Here is an 18,126-nt window from a genome sequence, read left to right as displayed (position 1 = left end):
TTCGTTTAGAAGATGCCCACTGTGTTGACCTCTAAAGGTCACACACACGTGTAGACGTCCTGGGGCCAGTGGCCCCTGCCCCCCTGGACGCGCCTCGGCGCGTCCCCGCAGGCTGCCGCGCTGCGGACGGGCGTGACGTAGAGAACCGAAAAACGTGCGGGGAAAAGGCTGAAGTCGGTACTCCGGAGCTCGGAATGTGCTCTCTCTGCTCCGCGAAGTCGTTACACTTTTCAAACAGCAGTGGAAATGCGAGGATATCGTTTTCATACGCTTTCAAAAGCGATTCTTTTCTTCGTGGTACTCCTGAGTGGCTCCGGCTGCGCTACCGTAGAGTATGAAGTTCTGGAGAGCGGTCAACTTTCCGAGTTTTACAGTAAGTTTCTTCCTCGCAAAAGCACGAATATCTAACGATGGTAACTGCCAGGTTCTTTCCTTTCGTTAATCCTCGACGCTGTCGTTGACCTTCGGGACTTTTAAGTCTTCTCTATTGTCATTCCAGCTCTTAGCGAGTTTGCTGCGGTCTGCAGAACAGATTAGTATGTCCAGTTGATGGCCTGTTTGTGCTCTTGTGCCTTACGACGATGGTGACTGCTACAGTGTTTTTTCCTGTGTTGTTCGGATCATCTACAAACAAGCGTTACGTTATATGCTATTCCTAAATCTGGATGGAACCTTATCCAAGATGGGCTGGATAAAGCTCGTGTGAGGGCGAGCTGTGTAACTTGTGTTTACGGAATGATGTGGATCTGGAAGTAGCACAGCTAAGCTACTGTAGCACAGGCTGCAGACCACAGGTCTACGCCGAGCACATGCACAGCTGTTACATTGTTACCAGACCCATCTCATTTAAAGGTTATTTTAAAAATATAAATGACTTCTCTCCTTAAGAAACCTTTAGGGTCTTTTCTACTGAAAGATTCAGTGGTGGGCATATTGGATTCTGTCCAATAACTTAGCTGCTTTCATTTTTTATTTGCTCCGATTGTCTCTGCGAAAGGAAACTATTTAAATCAAACGTATTTATTATTATGACTTTACAAAGGAGGACAAAAATGATAAACAGGCAAAATGATAGAGGGGAATGAGAAGTCACACACCCACACAGCATGTCACAAATCTGGACATGCTCCAAAGTGCTTATGCATCTCCAGTTATTCACATGATTCACTTTAGATGAGTCAGCTGTTTACCAAGATATCCAGTACCTCAAATCACAGCTTGGCCTTCTTCGAGAGCACTGTTTAATATGAAGCCATCTTGTGTAGATGAGACCCTAGTTGGCCCCTTTTTAATTCTTACAATGTTGTGAATGTAGAGAGACAGGGCAAGCCCGAGTGTCTCTCCTTGGGGACATTTCAGCGATACTGACTCCCAGACATTCTGCCGTCCACCCGGGCAATGTCTTGTCTCCAGCCTGGTGTTTATGTACAGGTCTCGCTTTGAAGTGCCATATCTGTGTGTGTTTGCCACCAGATCTTGGATTTGGTTACTCTTTCATGTCATGTTCCACAAAAGCCCCTCACCCCATGCCTGCCTCGAGAACCCTGAAATATTAGGCTCCATTCTGATGAAGTGAAATGTGAACTAGCTGCACTATCTTTCTATCTGTGCAGTGTATTATCAGGCGTGCGTGATACCTCACTGCTTTTCAATAGCCCCACTCTCCAGTAACGCTTGCTCTCATTATTTGACATGGGCTTTCATGCAGATGGCCATTGAATACTCTCACCAAAAGGTTCTCCACTATTAGTCCACTCTCAGGCCTCCTGGGTGCATGGCGACCCTTAGGAGTGTAGCTGCATTTTCAGATGCTCGACCTTGTCAGGGTACGTTGACACGCTGTTTTCTGAAATGCCATTATTTATGTAGGGTTCAAGCTCGTAGTGCTGAACCCTATTCTTAATTGCTCAGTTAGTGGAGAAAATAATCTTAAGAAACTAACACAAATCGTGCAGACAAAACCGTAAAGCCCAGGAACACAAACCTTTTGTGAAAGGTGCAGTATAACTTGTGAACTGCCAGTCCTAGACTCGCAGGTGTTTTTCATGTAAATATAATTGGACGTATTTAGATTAAAGTCGTGCGTCTGACAACTTCAGTTATAAGTGTTTACAGACATTGTACTGGTCTTCTGCTGTTGCTGATTGTTTGCAGTGCTTTCAAAATTTCAAAGATTTTGACCAAATTGTCTCAACATTTATCTTAAAATAATTGTCTGAAACAAAATAATGATCAAACAAAGTTTCATGTTGCAGTTTGGAACATAATTCTAGCTTTAAAACTGCAGTTGTTAGGATTGAGAAGAGAGTGGGCCTGAAAATTCACACGTGAATAAGCTCAAGGCCCCGCCCCCTCACTCACTCTAGCCCCGCCTCCAAACCCCTGTGGACACTGGCAAAGGTCAACAATGCTGGCAAAGGTCAACAATGCTGGCCAGCAAACGAGCAGAAAGGAATCTCTTAGACATGAAAAGTAGTCTACAGCAAATCAGCAAAAGAACTAGCACACCTGCTTGAATGTTTGATAACAGAAACTGTAGTAAATGGTGCTAAATAAGCAGTAGACCGCAGTAAATCGCTTATTTAGCTGAGAGAACAAACATCACAAATATCAGGAGAACAACAAGACGATATGATTCTGTGATCTCTTCACAAAGATATTTTCAGCAACTTTCAAATAAAAACTTTCAAATACAGGTTACCTACTGTTGCTTTAACTTTACATTAGTGTGATGTAGACAGAATGTTCTTTTTTCTTCTGTTTCCTGGGTACCTGTTTGAATAAACACAGGTGGGATCATTTTTTAATCTGCATTTTAGATTTTGAGAAATTTTTCATATGCAGATTTCTTTTGCAAACTCGTCCTACCTCACAAATGTGATAGCAGAATATTTGCTAGACACCAAAAGTCAATAATTATCAAAAACATGTCAACATGTTAACATGTTACACATTGTGGCCTACACTTGCCAGTCTATCTTTCCAAGATATGCTTCTTCACTGAAAACAGCCATAATTCAGAATAATTCAGGAGTTATTCTCATGACACTTTAGAGGAGCATGCAGTTATGGACTCTGAGGTAGCATGCTGATTTTGGTGTGGTTTTTCCAATAGGGAGCCACTATAACATCTAAAAAGGTATTTCAAAACCAGGAAATACGTAATTTCCCTTGTGTTTCAATAGTGGAAATGAAATTCTGTTTAAACAGTACAATATTGTATATGACAGTATTACACAATTTTAGTTCTTTGTAAGCCTCACTGTTTTTTCAAACCTAATTTGATTTGTCAGAAGCACTTTTCAGAATATTCTTTGGCCTTACGCTTAATCATTTCAACGAGGGTTGCAGTAATCCTTGTGTGCTTTTTCATTCAAAGCAGCTATAATCTAACAGTTGTTTGACTGTAAAGTAGCCTGTCGATTTTGGTGGATTTTCTTTCCAGTAGAGGGTGCTATAACAAACCATTTTGGTGTTCTTATTTGGGCACTTGTGGAATGTGTCATGTGTGAAATATGAGTAATATGAGTGCTGCTCTTTATAAAACAGAAAAGCCACTGGTTTTAAATAATATAATTTGTGAGCTGCAAAACCTCAAAACAAACCACAGAGACTCACTGTGAGTTACTGTATCAGTGATACAGGATTATGTGCAGAAAAGTGCTTGAACCCAGTGATTGCTGCTATTTTATCTAATTGTGTTTTATTTTTATATATATATATATATATATATATATATATATATATATGCATATGCATATATATATATATATATATATATATATATATGCATATGCATGCATATGCATAGCTCATAAATCAATGAAACTATTCCATAAAATGGTAAGAGAAATGTACAATACAAAATACAACAGCACTTTCTGTCAAACAGGATGTCACATCCCAACACTCGTATGTGTGTGTGTGTGTGTGCGCGCGCGTTATGTTGATTGTATGTAACACCAGGTGCTGCGTGTGTGTGTTTCAGGTAAAGGAGTGTTCCTCCTGGAGAGTGTGTCATTGAACAGCTGTCTCCGTGCCGATCCCTCTGGTCTCTCTATGGCCAGCTGCGATCGCCCGACTGCGGCCCTGCTCTGGAAGTGGGTGTCGCGGCATCGTCTCTTCAATCTGGGCACGAGCCTGTGCCTGGGCATCAATGTCTCTAGCCTGCACCAGCCTGAGGTGGGCATCTTCAAGTGCCCCACTTCCCTCCAGGCCATGTGGTGGCGCTGTAGTGCCAGCATGCTATACGGATCATTGCACAACAAGTTAGCAGTTGTGGCTTCTAAGGTGGTGGTGAGGAGACGCAGCATGCATCAGTGGAGGATCTACGGCGGAACTGGAGAGGCACCTTGTGCTTATCCCTACGAAGGTAAACCAGGGGTGGGCGCTGATGCACCTGACCTGTAGCAGCAGTGTTTAGGAGTGCAGATAGATATCTGAGACTCAAGCAGCTTGAGCATGAGAACAGAGCTCTTATTTGCTCAGCTGCGGTACACCGTTTCGGGGTACAGTGAGACACCTGACCCATCTGTTGCTGTACGCAAGTTTGCGCGAGCCATCTTCTAAGCGTTAATCAGTGATAAGTCTCTGACCACAGCACTGCTTGTGGCTGGATATGTTTGGATGGAAGGCCATTCTGAGCCCAGCAGCTACTGTGCTATGTGTGAGAACCCCAGCAGTCCTGCTGGGCTTAAAAGACCCCCACAACCATCCCACAACCCCAATAAACCCCACAACCATGCCACATTCACCTGCCTCCGGAATAGTGGTCTGACGCCCAAATAACATCCAGTCAAAATGAAATGATGAGTCATTGATGAGTTATGCTTGGCACTAAATAGATGTATGGAATTATGATATTGACTGATGTAGTTTTTTCGCCCATCGTGTTCAGCAGCATTCACACCTTTTAAACCTGGTCTCCAGAGTTCTTTGAATTATACAGAAAGACATTATAATGCACTGGTTATTGCCACATAGTGCCATTATTAATGGGGAAACACATTAATGAACACTTGATATTTCCAACAGACTTGATCTGAGTGGGAACTCTTTGGGTGCCTTTTTATAGCATCATACTGCAAATGAACAGTGTGCGCATGTGCGCGCGTGTGTGTGCGCGCGTGTGTGTGCGCGCGTGTGTGTGCGCGCGTGTGTGTGCGCGCGTGTGTGTGCGTGCGTGTGTGTGTGTGTGCGATGACAGAAATTCACACCCTGCTGGGGAACGCCCATGGCATGCCCTGTGCTATGCCCTTCCTCTACAACACGCAGTGGTACTGGGAATGCACGTCAGAGGGTCGGGAAGACCAGCACCTCTGGTGTTCCACCACCAGCCTCTATGACCAGGACCAGAGATGGGGCTTCTGTCCAACTTCAGGTCCACACCTTTTCTCTCTTATTACTGTACTCCTGTTCCATTAGCTTATCTTGTTCATTGATTAAAAAAAAACAGGTATTTACTTATTTATTGTTGTGATTTACTATTTTAAAAGTGAATTCCAGCATGTTCAGGAAAGATGGTGCTTCTTCCTCTTTATTTCTAAGGGAAATGGAGAAAAGTGTGGCATAAGAACACCACACTGAACTACGTGTGAATGGCATTTATATCTCCAGCTGTATAATGCAGGTTGTTGCCCTAAACACGGCTGGCTGGGCTTTGTGCTTTCAGTGTCTGGATGCGACTCGTTCTGGGAGAGCAGCGCTGATCTGAAGGCCTGCTACCAGTTTAACCTGAACTCTCTCCTCACCTGGAGCCAGGCCTACACTTCCTGTCAGTCACAGGGAGGTGATCTGCTCTCCATCACACACGTTGCAGAACACAGCTACATCAGGGGTGTGTATGCCTGCATGCCATCTGGACATTCACACAGGTGTGTCAGTCTGCATTTATTTACTGATGATTTGTCTCTACAGAAAGACTTTCAGACATAGGTGTGGTGGTGTGGATTGGGCTAAATCACTTGGCTAAGGCAGAGGGGTGGCAGTGGTCAGATCGATCTCCCCTGAGTCTGGTGCAATATACCTCAGGTTAGAGGAGATGGTAATATCCTTCACTTGAAATTCCAGATATAACATGCATGTTATTGATTGATTTTGCATAAAACCCATAAATGTGTTACCCGGTACTCAGCCCTGGGGATGAGCTCCCACGACGTCATAGGGATGAGAACTCTAAAGCCAGATCCCGTATGCATTACCCAGCAGATGCCCAGCGTTGGCCAACGTGGCCCCTAAACCTGACCAGGCCTTTGGGAGAGACGGTGTGGTTGAGCCGGTGTGTAGCGGATGGTTCCATACACTCTAATGCTTGCAGTCTTCTGTGTTATGTTTTGTGGGCAGACATTGCATCGACAGCAGTTCAGCAGGGCCAGCTCTGTGGTGTGTTCGATGCCACCCGGGAGTGGGGTCATTGGCGCAGTCTGGCCTGCGAGTCCGCCGTGCCTTACATCTGCAAGAAGACCCCCAACATCAGCAGGAGGGCTGAACCCCTCGGTAGCCACCCCCATTGATCTCTCCAGCTTATTTAAAGCACTTCAGTGTGGTTGTCTACTCATCCATCCATCCATCCATCCCTTTGTCTGTCCAGCCTACTGAAAGTGTACCTTTTGTCTTCTGTGAATCAGACTGTACATGAGTCAGACTGCATTTTAGTCTGATTCTCAGAAGCTTAGTCTTATTGCTGTGTTGGGAAGTTGTTGCAGTGATGTTAGTGTTTGTGGCAAATGTCACAAGACATTTAGCAGAATTCCTGAGCTCTGATTTCTATTGCTGTGTATACTAAAAAAACATCCTGTTTCTATGGTCACCAATCCAGAATCTGATTGGCTAAGAGAATAGATGGTATGAATAGATGGCTGTGAATTCTGCTGAAAAGCTTAACAGCTGTGACCCACCTGGGGCCTAATCTTTACACACCCACACAAAGAAATTCTCATTGCAGAGTTAAAAGGATATTTTCCAATAATACACTTATTCTACAGCTTTCTCTTCCTCTCACTCTCACTCTCGGTCATGCTCTTTAAGATAACTGGCAGTACAAGGATACCGTGTGTCCAGACGGTTGGCTTGATCATAACGACTTCTGTTACCACTATCTGGAAGAGAAGGCGAGTTGGGAGAACTCCTCTAGCACCTGCAAGTCTCTCGGTGGGGAGCTGACCAGTATCCGCTCCCTGGCTGAGCTACAGCTGCTGCTGCGCTTTCTTAACGGTTAGCCTCCTACTCTCACACCTCCAACTCCCACAACTCCAACTCCTTTTCTTTAATGAGTAAATCAAGTTGCTGTGATTTCTGACAGTAGCTCTATTAAATTTACTTTCTCCTATTGACTTCTAATACTGCTATGGGAGTCTTTGTCTGTCTGATTACTTATACTCCTGCAAAATTTATAATTCATGTAAAATATATTATTGATCTTTGTCAATCAATTATTAACAAATGGGAATACATCAGCTTCGACATATTTATTGTAGTTATATGGGCTTCAACTATTACTGTCTTTCAGCTGTGTGCATGTTTTCATGTTCAGGTTCAGAGCCCAAAGTGTGGATTGGTTTGTATGTGGAGGCTGAGCATCCAGCAGTTCAGTGGTCCGATGGCTCACCTGTCACTTTTACATCCTGGTACTCGCAGGAGCCTACTCGTCGCCACAAAGACAGCCGCGCGTGTGTCACTGCAAACAGGAAGGTGAGATTACCTGACAAAGGTCAAGCATCATTATCAGAATGAAAATCTGCAAAACATGATGAATTATGCAGACCTGCTTACAACTATTCCTAATTTTATAAATTAGTATATCTGAACATAATATATGTTTTTAGTGTGTTTTTGTCTGTATGACGATGTCCAGAATGGGAACTGGGAGTTTGAGGAGTGTGAAAAACTGCATCCAGCAGTGTGTCGGACATCAGGCCTTGTAATTCAGCACCCAGCTGGAGAGTTGGACATAGGCTGCCCGGAGGTGCAGAGAATACTCACATTCACTCTAATACCAGAGAGTTAAAAATACTCACATTCACTGTTATACCAGAGAGTTAAAATACTCACATTCACTCATATACCAGTGATTTAAAAGTTATTGTTAATAGAAAACACTGTAAAGTAACAAAGGCACAGAAAACAAGCGTAAAACGATTCTTAATTTCTTTAGTGCATGTCAGTTTCCTGAAACCTCTTAAACATATTCTATCACTGCGTTATTGCAACATAACCCAGAGGTGATAATGGCCAAATCGGTTAAGAGAGAACCTGTCCAGAGCTGTAGAAATAAAACGGGCTACAGTGTCATATCCAGCCATGTGTGCATAGTGGTTTCTGAATGCCTTGTTTCCGTCATGGATAGTGGCTGATATGCAGTTGTGTGTGACTACGTGTGTTTGGAGGTCAGCGTGGGCTTAAAGAGGCTGACGAGGATGAGGAACGGGCGAGGCCACGGAACAGTGGCGTGATTGAGGAGCTGGCCTGCGCCAGCACGAACTGTTACTAAACTGACTTTTGACTCATTTGGCTGGAAAATGAGAGAGTGATACAGGTGGTAGTGAGGCCAGAGGGCAGAGAACCCTGGATACAGACAGACTGACTCAGGGATACACAGACACACAAACACAGCCACACACACACACACAGCCACACACACGTGTGCATACACACACACACACACACACACACACTAGCTCAAATTGGGGCAGCAGTTCTATTTATGTGCAGGTTCATCTTCTGCCTTGTTGACATTTTTGGTTTCGACACACAGACACAACACACGCTCGCCATTTAAAGTATCTGTGAAGAGGTAAAACATGTCAGTAACTGTGGCAGATGGCCACAGGCAGGTTCAGGTTACCACGCAGCGTGTTTGTGCGTGCATGCATGCAGGCTTGGAAGATGAGAGTCAGTGGAATTAGGGGCAAATGGAACACAGTTGTGAAAACAGAGGCAGGCAGACAGCATGTGGACGTATATCTCTCATGTCTCTCCCCTGAGGCAGACCCATACCCGCAGCTCAAAGCACACTGCAGAACACACCCAGCAACCAACTACAGTGTGTGTGTGTGTGCGTGTGTGTTTCTGTGTGACTGAAGGGCTGGAAGAGGATGGGACAGTCCTGCTATAAGATTGCTGATGAAGACCAGACGTTTGAGGACGCAGTGAGAGGTTATACCTGTAAAGGACCTCTGGTCACCATAGAAGACAGGTAGAGTGAGTGCCTCTTACTCAAAACCAGAAACAAAAACCTGACTTTCTAAATTTTTGTTTTACACACACACACACACACACACGTCAAACTGTAGTGCTTTTTTTCCTTCCTGCAGGTTTGAGCAGGCCTTTCTGAACAGCCTGATTGACACTTACAACAGGTCCACTTCTCAGTTGTACTGGATCGCCCTCCAAGATCAGAACCGAACTGGAGAGTACCGCTGGCTGACCCAGAACAGCTCCACAGCGCCCCTCACCTACAGCAACTGGAACCAGCATCAGCCTGGTGAGCGTGGAGCAGCGCAGCCCCTACAGGACTGTTACTGTTCTGGGTTTTTGTTTGTGACTCTTAGTTTATTTGTCAATACCATTCCAGCTCGGGTTTTCTTCCGCTTTAGCGTGTGGTACCAGAACTTTTGTTGTCTTACAGTCAGTTACTTTTCATCACTTAACATCAAGTGTTAAGACAAGCACTCTAGTTACAACACAGCATTCCTAACTGACAGGAAGAACCAATAAATAACTTCAGCTTGAACCAGCAGTTTTAGTGCCTGCAGCAAATCCGAAAGCATGAAAACGCCTTTCTGCGCAGTGACGGGGGGAGGCTGCGTGGTGATGGTGGGTCACTGGCCTCTGGGCCACTGGGAGGTGAAGAACTGCACTTCCCACAAGGCCCTGGCCATTTGCGAGCAGGACGTGAGCAGCTTCCACATGGCCCTGATACCTGCGCCCCACCTTGACCCGCTTGTGCCCTGCAAGGAGGGTTGGGACAGCCGCCCCGGCCTGCCGCACTGCTACAAGGTGGGTGAACTTCTGCCTCTGTCCACGCCGCACTTTTAAAAACAGAGGCCAAAGAGGGCATATGGTTTAAATAAATACCCAGAGCCTGATAGCAGGTCTGGACTCGTTAAAAGGCTGGTTAGGTGAGCTTTGTGGATCAAAACCTGTTTCTGGGGCTTATGTTGCTATTCTTCTGGTTTAGCTCAGGGATGGTTAGAGTGATTTTTGCTTTTCCATTTCGGGTTCTTCAGGTGTTCCACAGTGAGAAGATCTTGATGAGCCGCTCATGGTCTGAGGCGGAGTTTTTCTGCCGCGCTCTCGGAGCTGACCTGGCCAGTTTCCACCACTACAAGGAGCAGTCCTTCATCAAACAGCTCCTCACGAACATGTTCCACAGGTTGGTTCCACACACTCGTGCCTTTCCATCCGCACCTGCGTTTAGTGTCCGGAGTTTGAAATAATGAGTCATAAGTGAAGACAACTGCTTGTTGACACAGGCTGTAGGATCTTCTCATGTCTCTTCAGCATTTGTAAACAGGCTGCTGCCTTTCAGGAGCTGCAGGCTTATTAATCAGTGCAGGCTTGGTCTCTGAGCAGCTGCTTACACTGCCCTCTCTCCCTCTCTCTCTCTCTCTCTCTCTCTCTCTCTCCCTCCCTCCCTCTCTCCCTCTCTCTCTCTCCCTCTCTCCTTCTCTCTCTCCCTCCCTCTCTCCCTGCTCTGCTCCTCCAGTACAGCAGGCCGCTGGTTCTGGGTTGGCTTCAGTAGGAGAGACCCCAAGTCTGCTGGAGCCTGGGCTTGGTCAGATGGCACACCGGTGAAGAGAGAGAGAGATGGGTGGATGGAGGGATGGATGGATGCTAGCCAGCTTGATGAACAGATGGATGGATGCATGGACGAGTTGATAAATGGGTGGATGCTCAGACAGTTTTCAGGAACTGGGAACAGAAATATGAACAGATGTATAGGTCATAAGCAGCTATAATAAGTGAATGCGTTGTTTCACTGATGTTGCTGTTTTCTCTTTGTAATTGTGTTTTTTTTTTTTTGCTTTTGTTCTCTCATTCTAATAATTGCAGATTCTCTTAAAATTTTGAATGCAGTCATTGGACTAAGTTCCTTCCCATGGGTGTGTTCTGTTGAGTGTTGTTAATGTAACAAACGCTGCTCTGCTCACCAGCCGAACGCTCTTCTCTAATTTCTAATACCTGTCCTGCAGGTGGCGACATCGTTCATAGAGGATAAGAATGAGGACGTGAGCACGCATGAGTGTGCAGCTTACAGCGGTCTAAACAACGCCCTCTCACCACGGTCGTGCGAGGCCAAACACGAGTGGATATGCAAAGTGCCCAGAGGTTGGTGCGAAAGGAGGCGGGTCACTGCTGCCTTTGGTCTCTGTGGAAAACGCCTCCTGATGGATTGCTTTCTTGTTTTGTTTTTTTCAGGGGCAGAGATAACAAAGCCTTATTGGTACAATAATCGTAAGTGACCTTATATTATGTTCACTCTTAATGATGATGGAGATGGTAGTGGCGGTGCCTCAAGTTGACGTCCTATTGGTGTGGGTAGAGAGCGAGCCGTGGGTGTTTTACCGTGGAGCAGAGTACTTCCTGGGCAGCCAGCCGTTCCCATGGGAGTCTGTGCTGTTTGCCTGCAAAATGATGGGCGCAGACCTGCTAACCTTACACTCCAAAGAAGAGGCTGGCTTTATCAAGGGACACATGATGAAAGTGTGTGCGCACACACACGCACGCGCACACTCACACATGCACACACGTATATGATGTCATATTGAAATCTATTTCTGTTACACATGGATGGTGCACAAATGCCCAAACAGATAATATGTACAGGATTTTGAATCATGTTCAAGTTCCCTCCAGAACAGATCTGAGCTCCCAGGGGGCGTCAGTAATCTACCCTGCTGCCTCTGAACTGGGAGTTTAGTGGGCTGGGAATGGCCTCTAAGCATCAAATGCCACACACACACACACACACACACACACACACACACACACACAAACAACTTTGTGGTGTGAAGTCTCATTGGTTTCTCAAGAAAGCATCATTAAAGTGCCTTTTTGCAGCGTAAGTTGTGAGAGAGCACTCTCCCTCTCTTTTTCTCTCTTATCTAGGTCCCTCGTGCCTCTACCGAATGGTGGCTTGGTCTCTCCGCTGGCAGTGGGCACTACGGCTACAGGTGCTTTTGCATCTTAACTCAGGTTTATGGAAAAAGACGTTTGACACAGTGGTCAATTTTGTCTTTATGACAGTAATAAGTCTTTTGGTGCTCATTTGTCTTTTGCATGTGCGAACATCCCTGTGTGTGTGTGTGTGTGTGTGTGTCTTCTTTAGCTGGACTGATGGATCTGCTCTAGACTATGAGAAATGGAAAAATGGAAGACCTCTTAAAGCAACAGGACAAAAATGTGTTTATATGTCATCTCTGTCTGGTGAGCAGTACAGTATCAGAATGAGTGTGTTGTCTTGTGTGTTCTCAGACATTAGCCTATGCCTTCCTGTGGCTAAGTGTCCACTGTGTGTGCAGGGGAGTGGTCAACGGGGCGCTGTGCAGAACCCCGTGCATATGCATGCAAACGCAGGACCGTGTCCGTTCTGGAGGTTCTACGGGAGCCTAAGTTCATCGGTGCCTGTCCGCCAAAGTGGTTCTACTTTGGATACAAGGTAGAGTGAGGACATGCACGCTTACACATTTACATTTAATTCATTTCATACCTGCATGTAGGGTTGAGAATTCCATAATATTTCAGAATCCAAATGCTATAGTCCAGTGCTCTTAACAACCACAGTGCTGGAGGTTGGTCATTACCAGTGTTGCTCATATCTCTCTCTCTCTCTCTCTCTCTCTCTCTCTCTCTCATCTGTTTGGCTAGTGTCTGCTGCTGCACCTCCCAGCACAGCAGGAGGAGGGGAAAACCTGGGTCGAAGCCCGGTCCATCTGCGCCAACCTCCACGGAACACTGGTCAGCATTGAGAATGGTATTGAGCAAGGTGAGGGAGGCGTGGCCCTGTGATCTTGTGCGTCCTGCAGCCTTAGCTGTGCTCCGTGACTGCTCACGACTTCCTCCTGTCTTTTGATCGAAGCTTACGTCACCATGCTGCTTGATGGCTTTTCGCCCGGCGTTTGGATCGGCCTGAGGGACACAAATGCCACAAAGTGGGTTAGCGGCAAATCGGTCACTTACACCAACTGGTCTCCTGTAGAACCCAAGAGCTCCAGCACTGTACGTAGAGATGCGTTTGTTTTGTATTTGAATGTGTGTGTCTGATTTCCCAGGATCTTTGGATATGATGCGTGTCTGTCTGTCTGTCTGTCTGTCTGTCTGTCTACAGGAAGAAGAATGGTTAAACACTGCAAGTGTAGGGGCTGAACCATTATGCACTGTTCTATCCAGCAATCACAACTTTCACTTAGTGGGGGCCTGGTATAATGAGAAGTGCACCCAGGTTGGATATGGCTTTGTCTGTCAAAAGCCACAAGGTGTGAACTGACATGCTCATAGTATATCTGTGTCTATATGTCTGTCCGTATTCTTCATTCATATGATGAGTGCATAATATTCACCTGAATCACAGGTAATGCATCACAGAATCTGTCATCAAATTCTTTCCTTTTCTCTCTCTCTCTCTCTCTCTCTCTCTCTCTCTCTCTCTCTCTCTCTCTCTCTCTCTCTCTCTCTCTCTCTCTCTCTCTCTCTCTCTCTCTCTCTCTCTCTCTCTCTCTCTCTCTCTCTCTCTCTCTCTCTTTCTCTTTCTCTGCTTCAGATGTGACTAAACGTCCCTCCCACTCAAATAGGGATACTGCCTACCTAGACTCTGAGTACAGGAACCGGAGTTACCATGTTGTCCGTGGCAACCTGAGCTGGTCCGAAGCTCTGAGGAGCTGTATGGAGAAACACATGGACCTGGTGAGCATCTCGGACCCTTTCCATCAGGCCTACCTCACTGTGCTGGTGAACAGGCTGGCAGCGCCCCACTGGATTGGCTTCTTTAGCGAGGATGTAAGTATCATACAGTACTCACCACATTCGGGGTGTGTGCGTGTGGATATGAATATAGAACAATCCCTCTTCCCACAGGATGGTATAAATTACCATTGGACTGATGGCAGTGACACTGTGTTCACACACTGGAACTTGGCTGATGATGAGGAGGATGAAGGCTTTGTGTTGGGAGACTGTGTGTATATGGATGTCACAGGAGGCTGGAACCGGGCTGACTGTGACATGCAGCTCTCAGGAGCACTGTGCTACGCACCTCGTCTGAGTGAGTCTGGCTCACTGTCTGGCTTTTTCCTCTGCTCCCCTCATAGACCTACACACATTTAAGCCTTAGTGGCCTGTTTTTTGTACTGTGGCCTGTCTTAATCTGTGATTAGCTCATCCTGAATATACTGCCTCTCTCTTCCTCCTTCAGAAAGGGTTGCGTTCTCCTATGAAGTGGTCTGCAAAGAAACATGGCTGAAGTTTCGGGGGAGCTGCTACAGTTTCGAGTCGGTTATCTTGAAACTGCCCTTAGAGGAAGCAAGGGAATACTGCAGGAAAAAAGGTACCGTGCTACTGGCCTGTTTGAAGGGTGTTAAAAGTGCTCTCTGGTGACTCTCTGAACTGTGCCGGGCTTTAGTGTTACACCATTGCCTTTTTATGGGTTACTGAGAATTTTCTGATTACATTCATAAGTTTGCTATTGGTTATTATTTTCTGTTTTCAAGAGAATTCTTCTGATGTTTTGACCATCCGAGACGAGGCGGAGAATCGCTTCTTCCTGGAACAGTTGAAGGACTTTTATGATGGCTTTCAGACTGTGTGGCTCGGGATTTATTATGATATAGACAGTAAGAGTCACTGACTTAGACACGTTTGTTTTTCATCTCCATAGCCAAGAACATAAAATGGAGAACTGAAAATCTTCCAAAATCATGGGTTATTTAACCATAAACATTTAGTTGTGCTGTGGGATCTATTTTAAGATGTGGGTTAACCTTATCACATTTTTCTTCTGGCATGGACAGCTGTGATATATTTTTTAAGCCATAAGTGAAATCAATAAGGACGATAAATTCTTTAGGATATAGAGGATCAGTAAATGTCATTTGCATGGAAAAAAAATCAACACGTTTTGTGCAGGAGATGCTTTGTCCTGGATGGATGGGTCAGTGCTGGACTACACCAACTGGCGCTGGAAGGTTCCGGAGAAGAGTGTGATGAAGGCGGACACGTGTGTGTCAGCACGGGTGTCGGATGGCGAGTGGCTACTGGCCAACTGCAGGGACAGACTGGGCTTCGTATGCAAAACACGCTCAGGTGGCCCACATGCATATGTGACCTCTGACCTCAACATCAAATGTGCCTTTAGTGGACATCTGTGCTCATTATCGTTATTAGGTATAGGTATTGTAAAGTATGGGTAGGTATTGTAAAGTATGGGTAGGTATTGTTTTCTTGCCTGCTTCACATCTTTTGGCATCATAATGACTTCAGACACACACATGATAATGACTTCAGACATTATGGAACAGATTTTTATCCAAGATGATTGATGTCCCATCACTGCAGTCTTGTCACAGATGTATGTCTGTGTTTTTGGTCGTCTGTAAGATGTCTACAGAACATAAACAAAACAAGCAGCACACTGCCCACCCTCGGCTTCCCCGAGGCCGTGTGGCAGCATTTGTACAGAGACGAGAACCCGAAGCAGGGAAGTTTCCTGTGAAACCAAGTTTCCGTTTTGGATCTGATAAAACTCTTACTGCGCTAATAAAAGCTTTGAATATCATTTTGTAGCCCAAACTCGGTGCTCTGCTACTGAGATGACTGGCCGTATTCTCCGTACGATGAGGAATATTGATGCCTTTGCCTCTCTGTGTAAACCCCCACCCCCCAGATTGGCTTTAGTGGATTTTCAAATTCCTGGTTCAATCAGGCTGATTAGAGCCGATCAGATTCCCCTTCATAAGCAACCTGGTCCAGATGGTAGTACGGAACACAAGACTGAGTATTTTTATCCAAGACGATTGATGTCCCATCACTGCAGTCTTGTCACAGATGAATGTCCGTGTTTTTGGCCGTTTATAAGATGTCACTGAAACCGTGTTGTTTTGTTTTCTCTCTTTTCACGGCAGAGGTGGATCCAGAAGTGGAAGTGAAGGCACTAAATAGTGAGTCTTCTCTCCTTGTTGCCCTCCTGCCGCGCTGCTCCGTCTGCTCTTAATGTCCTAGAAGTCGTCTTGTTTTTCTGCCTTACTGCGTTGTACTATATGTCAGCTAAAGTAGATATGTTTTAAGACACACCTACAAAATGGCTGACCTCTGAAATTATGATTAGATGCATCTATGAGAAGCTATATGTGCAGGCATATGATGTGATGCCTCTCTCTCTCCCTCTCTCTCTCTCCTTCCCTCTTTCTCTCTCTCTCTCTCTCTCTCAGGTTTGCATCATGGAATTGTCCCTGCTGCTGTTTTAGTAGCAATATTGTTTTTTGCGGTACTTGCTGGATTGCTGTGGTTCGTATATAAGAGGAACACACTGGGCTTCCGGAGACTTCCATCACTTGGAAACGCCTACTATAGACAGAGCAGTTCTCAGGCCACGGACTCAGATGGGAATGTACTCCTCACAGACCTGGAGACACAACCGGGGGATGAGTGAGTGTGTGTGTGTGTGTGTGTGTGTGTGTGTGTGTGTGTGTGTGTGTGCACTAGTGTGTGAGAGACAGAATGAAAGAATCTGGGATGCTGCAAAAGGACCAAACCTGATGAATTTTAAATCTAAATGGTAAACATATGGTTCTTTCTGCTCTAATCTGAGAACAGCAGGCTTACGCACATAAAGGCCTCATGAAGTTTTAAAAACTCATATAAAAGAAAATGAGGGATTTCCTAAATGAAGCAGAAGTGTTTGCTTGTTTTTACAATATCAGGGAGACTTTATAGACACATTTATAGGCTGTTAAGAGAGAAAACGGTGTCAGGCACTGGTGAAATCTGTGCTAGTAGAGGTTACTTACAATCTTCTTGTCCCTTGTTCAGCTTGTTCCCTTGTTCATCTGAACACAATGCTTCATTGGGCTTCTCCAATCCTGAATCCCATTTTATCTGAAGTAGCCTTGTGGAAGATGTATGAGCTTTGACAAGCACTGTATTTCTCTTTGGCTCCCCATGCTGTGGGCCTGTGTGGTGGAATAAAGGCAATACCGGGTGCCCTAATCCAGAATTGGCTCCTGCTCCCTAGACACCACCAACGTCCAAATCCTGGAAGCCCTGCTGTCCACAACAGGCCTGTTCATGTCAGCCAATCAGTGTATTAGGAAGTACAGCTGACATTTTTATTGCTTGTGCCTGTATAAGCGTCATGATACAATTTCAGTATAAGGAGACTGAAGCATTGTTCTGTAATTCTGAAAGTGTATTTAACCACTTTCCTTCTGAGGCCTTATGAGATAGACATATTGTCAGTGAAAGCATCAGCTGTGTTGAGACCGACTGAGCTTCCTTCCTTTGAACTGAAAGGATAGATGAATAATGCCTGTAGTTTCTGTGCCGTGATTGGCTCTGAGTGGTTCAGTGTATGCTCCAGTCCACAGCTGATGTGTGTCAAGATATGCAGATGAAAACCACTTTGTCTGCCGGCCTACATTAGTCTATAGCTCGAGACAATCATAGCTTTATTTTCATCTTGTACATGCACTGTATGTATTGAAAGTGTTAATGCAGTTAACTCTTAATACTTTTTCTGTGTGTGGAACTGCTTTTGGAATAAGAGTGTGCCCTATTTTTTTCTGCCACATGATTTAAAATGTCTGTACAGTATTGTGAGTCATTGTTTGTTTGTTGACAATTTTTAAAAAATGTATTCATAATGAGGTAAAAAAAGAAAAAGGGAAGAGCAGTATGATGTTGCTAAGGGGAGTGTTCTCTGGTTACACATTAATACACATATGTAGGAAGCTTGTACATCCAATACATGTGATCAAAACATGGTCACCTGTTTGTTTTAAAAACATTTACAGTGTACACTTCTGATTTACAAGCTGATGAAATAAAGTTTAATGTGATTAATATTGCATGTTGCTCTGTGAGTGTTTCATTGTGGACTAAACAAAAATTTGTACTGGAGCAAAGCCAAGCAAGCTT

At 45.1% G+C, this 18,126-nt stretch overlaps 1 protein-coding gene across 5 annotated transcripts; it reads left to right on the top strand.

Annotated features, from left to right (window-relative positions):
• Positions 1-71: 71 nt before the first annotated feature.
• On the top strand, positions 72-18,056 carry pla2r1 (phospholipase A2 receptor 1). 5 transcript variants are annotated; one of them, XM_035523104.2, is made up of 31 exons: positions 72-373; positions 3,989-4,372; positions 5,207-5,380; positions 5,672-5,836; positions 5,917-6,030; positions 6,343-6,495; positions 7,027-7,212; positions 7,532-7,689; positions 7,853-7,963; positions 9,081-9,193; positions 9,312-9,481; positions 9,788-9,996; positions 10,227-10,372; positions 10,706-10,941; positions 11,053-11,102; positions 11,193-11,328; positions 11,419-11,454; positions 11,543-11,703; positions 12,109-12,173; positions 12,329-12,426; positions 12,522-12,658; positions 12,868-12,985; positions 13,079-13,218; positions 13,328-13,475; positions 13,760-13,995; positions 14,074-14,260; positions 14,411-14,542; positions 14,706-14,828; positions 15,121-15,297; positions 16,116-16,151; positions 16,422-18,056. In XM_035523104.2, exons 1-31 carry the CDS (start codon positions 247-249, stop codon positions 16,640-16,642), a joined length of 4,647 nt encoding a protein of 1,548 aa, XP_035378997.1. In that variant the 5' UTR covers positions 72-246; the 3' UTR covers positions 16,643-18,056. The 5 variants fall into 5 exon arrangements, with proteins under 5 accessions (XP_035378997.1, XP_035378999.1, XP_035378998.1 ...); XM_035523106.2 differs by lacking the exon at positions 5,917-6,030; XM_035523105.2 differs by lacking the exon at positions 7,853-7,963.
• The last annotated feature ends 70 nt before the right edge of the window (positions 18,057-18,126 follow it).

The sequence above is a fragment of the Electrophorus electricus genome, chromosome 26 (genome assembly GCF_041902795.1).
Source record: "Electrophorus electricus isolate QZ-2024a chromosome 26, ASM4190279v1, whole genome shotgun sequence".
Lineage (NCBI taxonomy): Eukaryota > Metazoa > Chordata > Actinopteri > Gymnotiformes > Gymnotidae > Electrophorus > Electrophorus electricus.
This window is presented reverse-complemented; position numbering and strand designations above follow the sequence as displayed.

Excerpts from the sequence above, each read along its gene's own strand:
- pla2r1 (XM_035523104.2), top strand. The coding sequence starts at position 247 with ATGCGAGGATATCGTTTTCATACGCTTTCAAAAGCGATTCTTTTCTTC. Across the intron at positions 5,381-5,671 it reads GGGCTTCTGTCCAACTTCAG|TGTCTGGATGCGACTCGTTC; the intron begins GTCCACACCTTT and ends TTGTGCTTTCAG. Across the intron at positions 12,427-12,521 it reads TTATATGTCATCTCTGTCTG|GGGAGTGGTCAACGGGGCGC; the intron begins GTGAGCAGTACA and ends CTGTGTGTGCAG.